Source organism: Papio anubis, chromosome 2 (assembly GCF_008728515.1).
Source record: "Papio anubis isolate 15944 chromosome 2, Panubis1.0, whole genome shotgun sequence".
Classification (NCBI taxonomy): Eukaryota; Metazoa; Chordata; class Mammalia; order Primates; family Cercopithecidae; genus Papio; species Papio anubis.
The window spans coordinates 98394199-98407384 of record NC_044977.1 but is presented as its reverse complement, the minus strand read 5'-3'; the positions used below and the strand labels follow the sequence as shown (position 1 = coordinate 98407384).

At 47.5% G+C, this 13186-nt stretch overlaps 1 protein-coding gene across 1 annotated transcript; it reads right to left on the bottom strand.

The window, feature by feature from the left end:
* Positions 1-2311: 2311 nt before the first annotated feature.
* CCK (cholecystokinin) lies at positions 2312-9224 on the bottom strand. The gene is made up of 3 exons (XM_021934524.2): positions 9023-9224; positions 7768-7983; positions 2312-2725 (listed from the first exon to the last, which is right to left on the bottom strand). Exons 2-3 carry the CDS (start codon positions 7979-7981, stop codon positions 2592-2594), a joined length of 348 nt encoding a protein of 115 aa, XP_021790216.1. The 5' UTR covers positions 7982-7983; positions 9023-9224; the 3' UTR covers positions 2312-2591.
* Between the last annotated feature and the right edge of the window lie 3962 nt (positions 9225-13186).

The following is a 13186-nucleotide window of genomic DNA, read 5'->3' as shown; positions in this document are numbered from 1 at the left end:
TGGGACTGTTACCTAGGTTGATGCTTGTGAGACTCTTTCTATAGCACCCAAGAGGAGGCCAGGAATGTTCTTTCCTTTCCCTTTCCTGCATTAGAAAAAGTTGTGAAAGGCTTGGAAGTGGGCAGAGGGGTGACTGAATGTCCTTTCAGTGGAATGCTGGGCATTTATCTGATGCTGCTGGGGTCTGTGTCTTTGATTGAGTGACTTATAATCCCTGGAAAACTGATACAAATGCAAACAATTCTTGCCTATGAAAACATAAATGCGGGGACTCACGCGTGTAATCCCAGCACTTTGGAAAGCAGAGGCAGGTGGATTGCTTGAGCTCAGGAGTCTGAGACCAGCCTGAGCAACATGACAAAAACCCCCATCCCTCTAAAAAGTACAAAAATTAGCTGGGAGTGGTGCACACACCTGTAGTGTCAGCTACTCGGGAGGCTGAGGTGGGAGGATTGCTTGAGACTGGGAGGTTGAGGCTGCAGTGAGCTGTGATTGTGCTATTGCACTCTAGCCTGGGCAACAGAGCTGAGACCCTGTCTCAAAAAACAAAACAAAACATAAAGAAACATAAGTGAATATTGTCCTCTAATGATACAAGTAACTTCTGTTGTGGATTATTCCAAACAGTATGTTTTCTTGACCTATGGATATGAACCAGTTTTCTCTCTGTTATTATTCCTGGCTGTCTATACCTGACTATCCTTCAGATTCTGCTTTGAAATGATTGTGATATCTTACTGGTTCCTTTATTAATTGATGAGTTAAATGATATCTTTGACATATGTTCATTTTGTGTTGTATGAGTCATGACTTTACCTTTGAAAATGGTATTTTAACACCCACTTCCTTGATGATTCATAAATCAGTAATTTAGATCAGACTTTCACCATCCATTCCCCACTGCTGATTCTATATTAAATTCCAAATCCTTCATTCATCCTCCATCCCCAATACACAAACAGTACACACACACACACACACACACACACACACACACACACGGGCACATAACCCCTACACACCCATAAAACTAGTGATTTTTGCAAGGGGAGGGGGCACTAAATACACAGGCATCTGGATATTTTAGACTGAATGGGGGTTGGATACCTAAGATATGAGGCTGTCTTGGAGACTAATTGTAGGGACTGAATGAGGTGGTACCTTGGAAGGGACTAATATAGTGTCCCCTATTTGGAGTAAGTTTTACACTGAATCCCAACTTCAGCTCAAGTGAAAGAATTGTACTGACCAAGTCTTCCTGGGGCTCCCTCCCAGTGTCCTGTCCCCAACACTAAGGAAGGTGGCACTGAGTGCCAGTAGTGAGTGGTGCCAGTCTGGGTAAGGTTTTAGATTTGCTGGTCTTGTTTTCAACATATTGCTCTTGGGGGCTGCCAGGTTCTGTTGCACTGGACACCTGGGGCCTCTGCTGGACAAGGATTGGAGGGTCTTGGAGGCCTCAGCAGGAGGCATGGAAAGGTTGCACTGTGGGTGGTGGGTACTGGATCATCTCTGGGTGTCGCCTTGGACTAGTTCCCCTCACTGATTTCTACAGAGAGCCAACAGACAGATTGGCTTCTGCTCTGTATAACTACCAGAGTCTCCCCAGCACTTGGAGTCCCACCAACTCCAAAACATGGTGGGGCTCACGGAAAAGCAATTATAGGCTCTTCTCTGCACCATTGCAGCTCCAAGTGCAGTCTGCAAACAGCAGCATTGACATCACCTGGGAACTTGCTCGGGCTTCCGCCCAGATGTGCTGAATCAGAACATGCAGTTTAACAAGATTCCCCAGGTGATTCCTGTGCACTCAGTTGGAGAAATGCTAGAGTGATGAAGGTCCCGCTAGCCTCAGAACATTAAGACCTCCAGTCTGTGAATCTCCTTAGCTGGGGCATAAGGGCCGTCACTTTCACTCTTCAGAGCCTGTTTCCTCATCTGTAAAGAAAGGATGATAACCTCTGTGCCACAGAGCCATGGAGTGATCAAATGTACGCAAAACCATGGCCAGTTACTGCCTGTAACTTGTTGAAAGGCCAAGAGAACCCCAAGGAAACCCTGGTGGGAGTAGGATTGGCAAATAAGATCGGGGATCAGGGTGGCCAGGGCTGGGCTCTGGAGTTGCCCACAGATGACCCTTTCACTGTCCAGCTGGCCTGTAGCAAAGTTAGCTCCAGGCCTGAGCTGCATTTCCCAAGCCCTTTCTGGGGACATCTACTACAAGGATTTGTCCTGGTATAGCATCTATCAGGCTTCCCTCCTTGCATGTTCTAAGGATGAAATGGAGCCCTTTGCCCTCAGTAGACACAGGGAATGACAGGGCAGAATGAAATCACTTTAATCGCGTAACAACATTTTCAGACCAGGAGTCACAGATGAAGAAAACATTTTGTCTTCCATTTGTACAATTCTGGTGAGGTGTGTGGTTGCACTGGACAATTTTTACAGACACATTTTTCACATTGAGAACTTAATAAATAGATACATACAATGTCAAACTCCACAGACAATGAGATATGGCGTGATTGTTTTCTTATTCTGCCTCCTCTGGGTTGGGAGGTTGCTTCTCGTTGGGCCGATGGAGGCTAGGTCCTCTAGGAGGGGTACTCATACTCCTCGGCACTGCGACGGCCAAAATCCATCCAGCCCATGTAGTCCCGGTCACTTATTCTGTGGCTGGGGTCCAGGTTCTGCAGGTTCTTAATGATGGACATTCGTCCAGAAGGAGCTACAAAGGACAGGGAGGAAGGAAACAGGGACATTACATCTAAAAGCATCTCTAGTTCAATTTGCGAAGGATAGCAATGGAAAAAGCCAGACACAATATAATAGACACCACCGTAAAGGTATCAAAGGGCTGTCAAAGTAGTGGAATTGATGGACCAAAGTCTAAGAGAGGAGAAGGACCAATGTCTGTGTAACTGGAGAGAGGACAATATTTACAAGTTAGTGGTGTGCTTTGCGTTCTGCAAGTATTTAGGTGGATTCATTTTCTCCAGCCTTGCAGGCTGGGGACTTGCCTAGATTTTCCTTAGTCTCCCTACCTTTTGCTTTCTTTTGGTAGGTGGGTGTTTTCCTTTTGTACATGGCCTCAGCAGAAACCAACCAAAGATTTTTCCAGTACTTATTTATTCCTAAATTCATCCCTTAATATCCATCAACATTCCTGACTCCTGGAGAGCTCTTGTTGTTAAGGTAGCACAATTATAATATCTTGATGTTGGAATGGTTAAAAAAATAAAATCGTTGGTGGGAATGTAAGTTAGTTCAACCATTGTGGAAGACAGTGTGGCAATTCCTCAAGGATATAGAACCAGAAATACCATTTCACCCAGCCTTCCCATTACTGGGTATATACCCAAAGGATTATAAAACATTCTCCTATAAAGACACATGCACACATATGTTTACTGCAGCACTATTCACAATAGCAAAGACTTGGAACCAATCCAAATGCCCATCAATGATAGACTGGATAAAGAAAATGTGGCAATTTATACCATGGAGTACTATGCAGCCATAAAAAGGATGCATTCATGTCCTTTGCAGTGACGTGGATGAAGTTGGAAACCATCATTCTCAGCAAACTAACACAGGAACAGAAAACCAAACACCACATGTTCTCACTCATAAGTGGAAGTTGAACAATGAGAATACATGGACGAAGGGAGGGGAACATCACACACCAGGCCCTATTGGGGGGCAGGGGGTTAGGGGAGGGATAGCATTAGGAGAAATACCTAATGTAGATGACGGGTTGATGGGTGCAGCAAACCACCATGGCACAGGAATACTCATGTAACAAACCTGCATGTTCTGCACATGTATCCCAGAACTTAAAGTATAATAAAGAAAAAAATAAATAAAGCCCCTTTGCTATATAAATACTCTTTTAAAAATATGAATTTGAAAGTTACATTCAGAAAGTGTTTTTCATTTATCAGTAAGTGTTTTGAATTGATGATCATTTTATTTTCAATGATAAATCAATATCAATTAAAAATGATATTCAGAAAAAGACTGTCAGATTAAAATCTTGGCACCTCAGTAATACTCAAAGAAGGGCGGGAGAGAGGTGATAACAAAGGTGATTTAAATCAGCCACTTTGACCAAAATGCAATAACTGAACCTGAAATGGTCCCATTGGGATGGAAGTTAAGTCTTCAGGAACAGTGTGATCCTTTTGTAGAGCTCACACTGAGTGAGTAGGGACATGAAGAGGCAGTTTATTTGGAGGCATGGGACATAGTCCTAGCTCAAAGTTCATAGACAGTAGCCTCCTGGAGTACGAAATCAGTAGGACACCTTCTCCTGTGCAAGCTCAGTCTTAAGAAAGGCTCTTCAGGGACCTCAGTGAACAAAGCCCAGACCAATTCAAGGGTAGAGGAGTGGGGGACCACTCAATGGTTCCCACTGTGTTGGGGGCCACTGTGTCCCCACCTCCTGTGAAGCTGGTCTATATCCCTTCTGCATGAGGCTGCCCTTGCCAGCTCCTGCCCATAGGCTGAGTAGAGTCAGACTATGGCTTATTTATTGATAAATGAAAATGCAAAGGCAGTTACCCAGGGTAATAAAATTAAGCAAGTTTAATTAAAAACAGAAACAACACAGAACAACGTCCCCGCCCTTTCTCTCCCCAACCGCAACCCTTCCCTGTTTTGGAACCAAGAGTCAATTCAGCACATTTCAAGCCTTTTTGCAGATATCTTCAGCCTATGTAGAAGAAAAATAGCCCCTGCTATTTAATTGTTCATTGTTCAGGTGAAATATTAGTCTTTGAATTCAGGAAAACCTATGGACCCAGTTACCTGTACACAGTCACGTGGAAACATGACCCATCCTCCTTCCTCCTGTGATGATGAGTGCCCGCTAAGGCCTGGGCACACCCAAATTTCCATCTAATGGAAGCGAAGTGACAGCTTCAATATGAGCAAGCAGCCTCAGTTAACGGTAGGGGCACCATGTTCAGTCGTGGAAGCTGCATTTATCACACACCCTGACTTCCCTGTTCCACGTACAGTTCTGTCCTAATGTCATGTGTATTTACCAGGGCCCTCACTCACTCTCCCAGTGCTGACATAGAGTAGAGGCTTACATCTGACGTATGGAATTGATCAAAGCCTAATTCCTACGGGCCACAAGAGATGGACGGGTCTCCCTCTGAATCACACAAAGAATTTGAAGGGGCTCAGGGGAAAGTGAGCCTCAGGACAGGATTGTCTGCATGTTACTCAGGTAGTGAGCTGCTGAATCACCTTATTCGTGCAGAAAGGCTTTGGTGCTGAAAAAACAGTGACATTCTGAGCTCTTGCTACAACTGAAGGGTTTAGCTCTTTTAAACTTTAAAATGTGGATTAGGCAGTACAGCTAGGAAGCTGAATGGCTTCCAGGCCCTCCTGGGAGGAGCAGGACTAGATAGAGTCTCAGCCCTACTGTTGCGTAGATACGGAACAACATGTAGGTTACTCAGGCTTCTAGAGCCCCAGCTTCCACGCTGGCAAAATGGGTATAATAAAACTTACTGTGCAGGGCTGTTGTACTGAGAGAGACAATATAGATGTAGCATTGAAGCTTTGCTGGGCATGGGGGAGGTGTACACTAAATGCCTGTAGGTATCTTTACCCACTGCCCTCCAATAGAATTGTTTCTTCTTGGGCCATTGAAAGTGCTGCAGATATTTCCTAATGATAAACTCTTAAGCACTGCTCAAAGAATGCATTGTCTTGTTTAGAACATTTAAGCATAATATATACTATAGTGCAGCAAAAATCTGATATGATTTCAAAATATGTAAAATATTCAAAGAAACTGTGCAGTTTCTATAGTGTGAGTATTTATTCCTAGTTCTTGTTTGTCACACAGAAGAGTTTGGTTGTTTTTTAGCTAGCTTTGATCCTAGGTGTTGGCATCTAAATTTCCAAGTGATTGCTATTTTCTCCTGGGTTTGTTTGGCACAATTGGCTGAAGGCAAAGGGAGAGGGGGGCTGAGAAGAAGGACTAGAAAGAACTTTCCAGCTAAGATTTATGCTTTAAGAGCCATTGTCTAGTATTGGTTCTAGGAAATAATGTGGTAATGAGTTGGTTTTTTTTTTTTTCCTAGAACAATTTTGGAACCAAGAGTCAATTCAGCACATTTCAGGCCTTTTTGCAGATATCCTCAGCCTACGTAGAAGAAAAACAGGGTCTTTCCCAAATTGGGGGAGGGGAGTTCCAGATCCACAGATCAATGAAAAGCCTAGGATATTTCAGACTTGTCTGGCTGAAATTCAGCCTGTATCTGGGGACAGACACTAAATTATTTTCAGGCAGAAAATCAGCAGGAACTCAAAAGCTTTCAGACTTTCTCTCTCCATCTGATAAGTATTTCTATCTTCTTCAATTTAATTAGTAGGAAAGCAAAACAGAAGGTAGTGGGTGGGGCAATTTCCCAAAGACAGGAAGAAATACAACAAATCACTGATTTGTTCTTTCCTTCTGAAGCCTCTAGGTCAAAGAGTTCCAGTCTTCCCTTCATGTGAGCCCACAGGAGGACTCTGCAGAGCCAAAGCTCTTCATCTTATCCCTTTCTGGTCAAGCCAGGGGTTAAGGTTCAAATCCAGGCCCTGGAACACCTGTTGGGTAAGAGTGCAGTGGTGCAATCTCGGCTCACTGCAACCTCCACCTCCCAGGTTCAAGCTACTCTCCCACCTCAGCCTCCCATGTAGCTGGGATTGCAAACATGTGCCATCATAACCAGCTAATTTTGTATTTTTAGTAGAGATGGGGTTTCATCATGTTGATCAGGCTGGTCTCGAACTCCTGACCTCATGTGATCCACCTGCCTCGGCCTCCCAAAGTGCTGGGATTACAAGCGTGAGCCACTGCTCCTGGCCTGCTGAATTATTTTAATGTCCAGCTGTGTTTGTACTGTTCAGCACACTCCTCCACAGCCAGTGTTCATTATTAGTGCCACTGGGGATAAAGTTGGCAGAAAAAAGCTGCCGCAATCCAAAGCATGATTCCTATGGGTCACAAGAGATGAATGGGCCTCCCTCTGAATCACACAAAGAATTGGAAGGAGCTTAGGGGAAAGCTAGCCTCAGGTCAGGACTGCCTGCATGCCACTCAGCTAGTGAGGGGCTGAATCACCTTATTCCTGGAGAAAGACTTTGATGCTGAGAAAAATGACTTGCTCAGCTCTTGCTATAACTGTGACCATCTCTGTGACAGTAAAGTAAAAACAAATACCTCTCTTGTTGGGTAATCATGTGTAAGTCATTGCAAGGAGAACACAAAACTGCTGCTGATTCTTTCCTTCTGTTACATGGTTTGGTGGAGATGGACACATTGTCACTGCTTTTTTAAACTGTTGTAGCCAGATCTCAGGCATTCTCAGCATTGACGCCTTCCTGCTAGAGGATTTCCAAGGGTTGGTATCTGGGTGGCTCCCAGGTTCTTTGCGTTTTTAGTAGAGGGTATTTAGTGTATCTAGGAACCCTTTCCTAGGGTTCAATAATTATCTTTTAATGGCTTGGTAAAATGGTGTTGAACTTAATCAGCAACATTGCTAAAAATTAGTTCAAAGAAAGCTTTTCAAGAAGGTTCCCCTTACTTATAAATTAAGTCCTCCATACCCCTTCTCAGATTGCTACAAAGGACGGCCAGAAACCATGTTGCTTGTTTCCTACCGAGAGAGGTCATCTTCATCAGGCCGGCGCTAGAGAAGAGGGTCAGCATCCAGAGCCTGGGAACAAGGGCAGAAGTGAGGGATGGCGAGGCAGCATTCCTACCTTTCCTGGCCTGCTGGATGTATCTTGCCAGCAGCGCGCCCAGGTGCGCTCGGGACTCCCCGTCCGTTCTCTGCACTGCCCTCAGCTGCCTACGGGGCGCCTCCTCTGCCCGCTGCAGCCCGGAGCCCGCGGGCTCTGCGGGAGGCACCGGCTGCGTCAGGGCGCCAGCCGCCAGTACCGCCATCAGTACGCACAGGCGCACGCCGCTGTTCATGGCTGTAGGGAGCAAAGGAGGAGGGGGCGTTAACGGAAAGGCTGGGCATCCGAGAGCTCCTGCGGCGGGCAGGGCACCCAGAAACCGGCTTAGGACAAACACAGGTGCTCCAGACTCCCCAGGCCGCTGCAAGCACGAGGGCTCAAGCCGAGTGCCATGGTGCCGCCCCCGGGCGCACACGGCTGGTCTTTGGGAACTCCACACCCAGTGCCGAGGGGCAGACAGAGACCCTGTTTTCTGCCGTGTTGAGCAGAAGGAATGTTTTCTGCTTCCCTAAAGTTTGAGGAAGTGTTTGCAGAGTGCCTCTCTTCTAACTGAAAGAAGAAAAATAAAACCCCACGAGATTAAAAATAGTGTGAAAAAAATATCCTAAAGGGAAGACTCCGTGGGAGAAATGAGAACCCTGGGGAAAGCACCTTTCCAGATAGCTAACAAGCTTTCAATATGGAAATACAGTAAATGACGAAAAAGAGAAGCACAGTTTAAAATGTAGGAGCAATAAATAAAGCCGTATTTATAAAGTTTTCTCAAAGTGTAGGTGGGAAATGGCAATAAGCCACTACGCAAAACATAGGCAGGTTTTAAAATCAGAAATATGTGCCCAGCACTCAGGCTTCCAAAGCCCCGTGCATTTTAGATCGCTAGTGGATAAAACACCCTCACATTTCTATCCGTAAAGCCTCGAAATTTTCTGCAGTATTTAGAAAATGAATTTGAATCTTAAAACCCTCTGGCATTTTATTAGAAAAGATTGCAAAGTCCCCAGCACCGCTGTGTAACAGCTAGCAAATCTCAATCTGCATGTGAATCTTAGCGAATGGGTATGCCGGCGCGTGAAAGGCTCTAAAGCAGCTCTACCTACCCAGACCTCACTTTTAGATCCGGAGCCGTTGTTTCTGACTTCAAGAAATGTCTTTCGAGCTCTCGGAGGAAAGACACAGAAAATAGAAAAGCAAAATGGAAATGGGCACAAAGCTGACGACAGCATTCTTCAAAGACACACGACACTTGGATCCCCCGCTGACGAACCGAGGGACCTACCTTTTGGATTAGAACGCAGCTGGCTTCGCGTTTCCAACCGGAGCAGCCCGGCAGCTGAGCCAAGTTCAGGGAGGACCAGAGGGCGGCTGCCTCTTAAATAGCCCCTCCCGGCGGCGTCGCCCAGTCATGTATTTACCCAGCGCTGACGCAGACTGGCAGCAACACGTGCTCAGAGGGTGGCCACTGGGACGACAACCGGTTGAAGTGGCTCCTGGGGGAGAGGGGGAGGTGGTCCAGTGGGGCGGATTTAACCCCTCCCTGGCTGGGCCCGGTGTCTGCCCCCCTCTGGGTCCGAGAAGCTTCCTTCCAACCCTTTCCAGCTGCCGCTCCCCTGCGCATTCCAGAGCAGTGCTCTCCAAGGTGGGAAACCTAGGAGTTTGGAGTCTTCCCCGGGATGGAGAAGCTGCCGCTAGCTTAGTTCGCTTTGGGGACCGGAGGGTCCAGAAAGGAAACTGGGGCGGGGGTGGGGGGTGGACACTGGGCGGGACTGAGCGTCAGTAAGGCGCGATTCTGAGAGGGATAGGGCGTGGGACCCCCTACCCCGGAGCGTCCGAGGCGCTGGTCTTCATACTTGTGTGGGCTCTTTCGAAGGAGAGAGGAGTCGGGGTCTTTACTTTCTTCTCAGCCGCTTTAAAAGCCCTCGCAGTTCTCCAGGTTTCTGAGAGCTAGTGTTCCGGGTCAGTGAAAGGGCTCCGGCCACAGCTGGCTGTTGGTGTTCTGGGCCTCTCTTTACGCAGCTGTAAAATGGGGATGACACCATCTGGCTTTGCTCAGAGGAATCCGGTTTGGGAAAGCGATGTGTTTCCTTCCCTGGCCAACTTACCGCCACCCGCGGCGCCCACTGTTTCCAGCTGCCTACAAGCGGCGCCAGCGAGGGTCCTGGGGAACTTGCCCACCGCACCCTTGCAAGCTCGGGTAGACCACGGCATTCGCCCCTCCCACCTTTCCTGAGGGCCCACACACTCACACCCCTAGGACCGTACCTGCCAGAACTCAGCTGCGCAGCCTGGAGATGAGGACCTCGCCCGTCGTCACTCACCCGTCCGGTGGAGGGAAGGGAGGCACCAAGGCTGCAGTGCGCCTTTCCCTGCGCGCAGTTACTCTCCTGGCTCCGGAGCGGGCCGACCCGTAGTCCCTCAGTGAGCGGTGGTCGTCTACACCCTGAAGCCCCTTGAGTTCGAATCGGCTTGCTGGTGCTTGAGTTCGCGGCGTCCCCGCAAAGGCACTGCGAACCCCATTTCACAGACCGCAAACCGAGGATCGAGGAAGAGCAGCGCTTGCCCAGGCTCCACAATGCACCCCTCGCCCTCTCCGTGCACCGAGGAAGCCCAGCCTGGGACTTGGAGATCACCAGGCATCCCTGAACCTTGGGACCTCAACTCCTCTCCCTTTCTTTCCCTCATTCGTCTTAGAGGGAAGGAGAAAGATTTAGAAGCGCTTATTTTAAAATCGGAATCCGTATTCCGCTCTGGAATTCCCTCTGGAATGGAGGGACTGTGGCGATGACAGTGTGGGGGTCGAGTGGGTGAGGCGGGGGTAGGGAAGGTGGGGCGGGGGGCGGCCCGGAGACACCTCCGGTTGCTGCTCCACTTTCTAATCCTGAGAGGCAGCTGCGTTTCTGCAACTTATGGGCAATATGTTTGAAAGAGCTGATTAAATGATTTCCAGTGGTTTCCCCACGAGCCTGCTAAGGTTTGCGTAGTTCAGTTGGGAAAACTAGTCTTATTTGTGACTGTGGCAAGACATATTTGAAAACATAACCTTGTTATCAAAATATCCACATTTCTAACAAGTTCCCTGGCCATACTGAAAATGCTGGTCCACCAAGCACACTTTGAGACCATTTCTATAGAAATTCCCTACCTTATACCAGTTACTCAACTCCTGGCCCTTGGTCCATGTAATTCATGTTTATTCAACACTTACTTTGTGTTGGGCCCCAGGGATTCAGTATGAACAAGAGCTGACAATACAATAGGGGAGCAGAAGCAAACAAGTGGACAAACACCTCCCAACGATTCTGATATTTGGGGACTATGGAGTGGAGATGGTAGGAGGAAATCTTGGAGAAATGTTTTGGTGAGGCGAGCTAGGTGGTGATATGGAAACTGCCCAAAAGGCAGATGGACTGGAAGGGGAAGACTGGTGAGGAGGGCCTTGGGGATGCGCAAGCAGGAACAATCAAGGTAGATTCATGTTTAGGATAATAAGCCATTATGAAACCTATTAATTATTAGGAAACATAATAAACATTGTGCAAGTCATAAGTGTTCACCAGAGAACATTCAGAAAACAAAAGTAGAGAAAATAAGAAAGATTCCAGCCTCCCAGGGACCAACCTCTTGCTGCTCAGGAAACTGGTAGAGGGAACCAGACTTGGTGACTGAGGCTGTCCTTGAGTTTCCAGGCTGGGAGACAAGGGTGGGTGGTGGAGTATTACCCAAGGCAGGGAATTCAGAAGGAAAAGCAGGCTTGGAGTGTGGCCGTGGGGACATGAGTCCAGTATGGGATTGGTTGATCGTTTGTGCATTGACAGTCCAGGAGGAGTTTGGGAGCCTTTGTCCTGAGCAGAGAGACACTGGAGGGGTGAACCCAGAGTCTCGCACATGGGTGGTGGCTGCCGGCCTGGGAGTTATAGGGAGAATTGATGAAGGTAGCTAGCAATAGGTGACAGGGTGCCTCTAGACAGACCCCTGAGGAGTGACAGCGTGAAAGAGGGGGTGGAGAAAAAGGAGCTGGTACAGAACCAGACAAGTGGGCCAAGAGGCCAGCATGGAAATGCCAGTGCAGAGCCAGAGGTGACAAGGATCATCAGAAGCTGAAGAAGGTCTTGTGCAGTGGGCCTTTCTAATTTATGATAAAGAGAGCTGCTTGCTTCTTTATTGTAAAATAAAGCAGTCGTAGCTGCTTGCCTCTCAGGTGTGGAAATTCTGAGCAGGAATGTGTGATAGAAGAGCTGCTAGGAAAATAAAAAGACATAAGGGATCTGAACTCCTTGGCCATGGTCATGATTTTTCCTTCTTACAGGGTCAACGGGTACTAATTATTCTGACTATCGTTCCCAAGCAAGTTAGGCCTGGAGCCCACACTATTCCTGTAATCCAGATGCATATCCACATTAAAGATAATCCATTTGTTCACTTAAAAAAAATGGGCTTGATGTCTCCTGAGGCAGATGACTTTGGTGCTCCTCACCACAGTTCCACATTCTCCCTCTGGCACCAGCTGCAGCCTAGCCAGGCTGGGCAGTTTTCATCAGACAGCATTCCCACTTCAAGCTTTCAAAGCACCTTCTCTGCTTATCTCCTTCAAAGTTCAGCCCCTGCAGAGGTTCAGCCTGTAAGTATGGGTGTTATCTCCCCGAAAGACAATCTTCAGCCAGTGGGTAATGGGAACCCCAGTCTCTCTGTATGAACCCTTCTGGAAGCATCTAAAAACTTCTCAACGGTCCTTTGCCTGTAGCGGTGAACTTGATAACAGTTCTCTCTCTCTCTCTCTCTCCCTCCCTCCCTCCCTATCCTTAGATGGGGTTTTACTGTGTCACCCAGGCTGGAGTGCAGTGGCACAAACCCAGCCTCCTGGCTTAAACAATCTTCCCACCTCAGCCTCCCAAGTAGCTGGGAACACAAGTGCACACCACCATACTCTGCTAATATTTTAATTTTTTGTAGAGACAGGTTCTCACTATGTTGCCTAGGCTGATCTCAAATTCCTAGGCTCAAGTGATCCTCCCTCCTCAGTCTCCCAAAGTGTTGGGATTACAAGCGTGAGCCACTGAGCCCAGTCGATAACATCTCTTTAGTTGGTTTTTCCTCCTTCTTCATCTTATTCTTCTCATCTCTTCCTCCTCTCCCAAATAAATGACATGTGCTCAAGTCTGTCTAATTTCAGTATAGCCCTAACAAAGACGCCAACTGTCTTTCACGCACTGTTGGGATTCGGTGGTGAGCAAGACAGACAAAATCCCTGTGCTTGTGATGCTTCCATTCTAGTGGAGGAGACAGACAATTTAAAAAATACACAGCAGGCCAGGGGCGGTGGCTCACGCCTGTAATCCCAGCACTTTGGGAGGCCGAAGTGGGCAGATCACGAGGTCAGGAGATCGATACTATCCTGGCTAACACGGTGAAATCCTGTCTCTACTAAAGATACAAAAAAATTAGC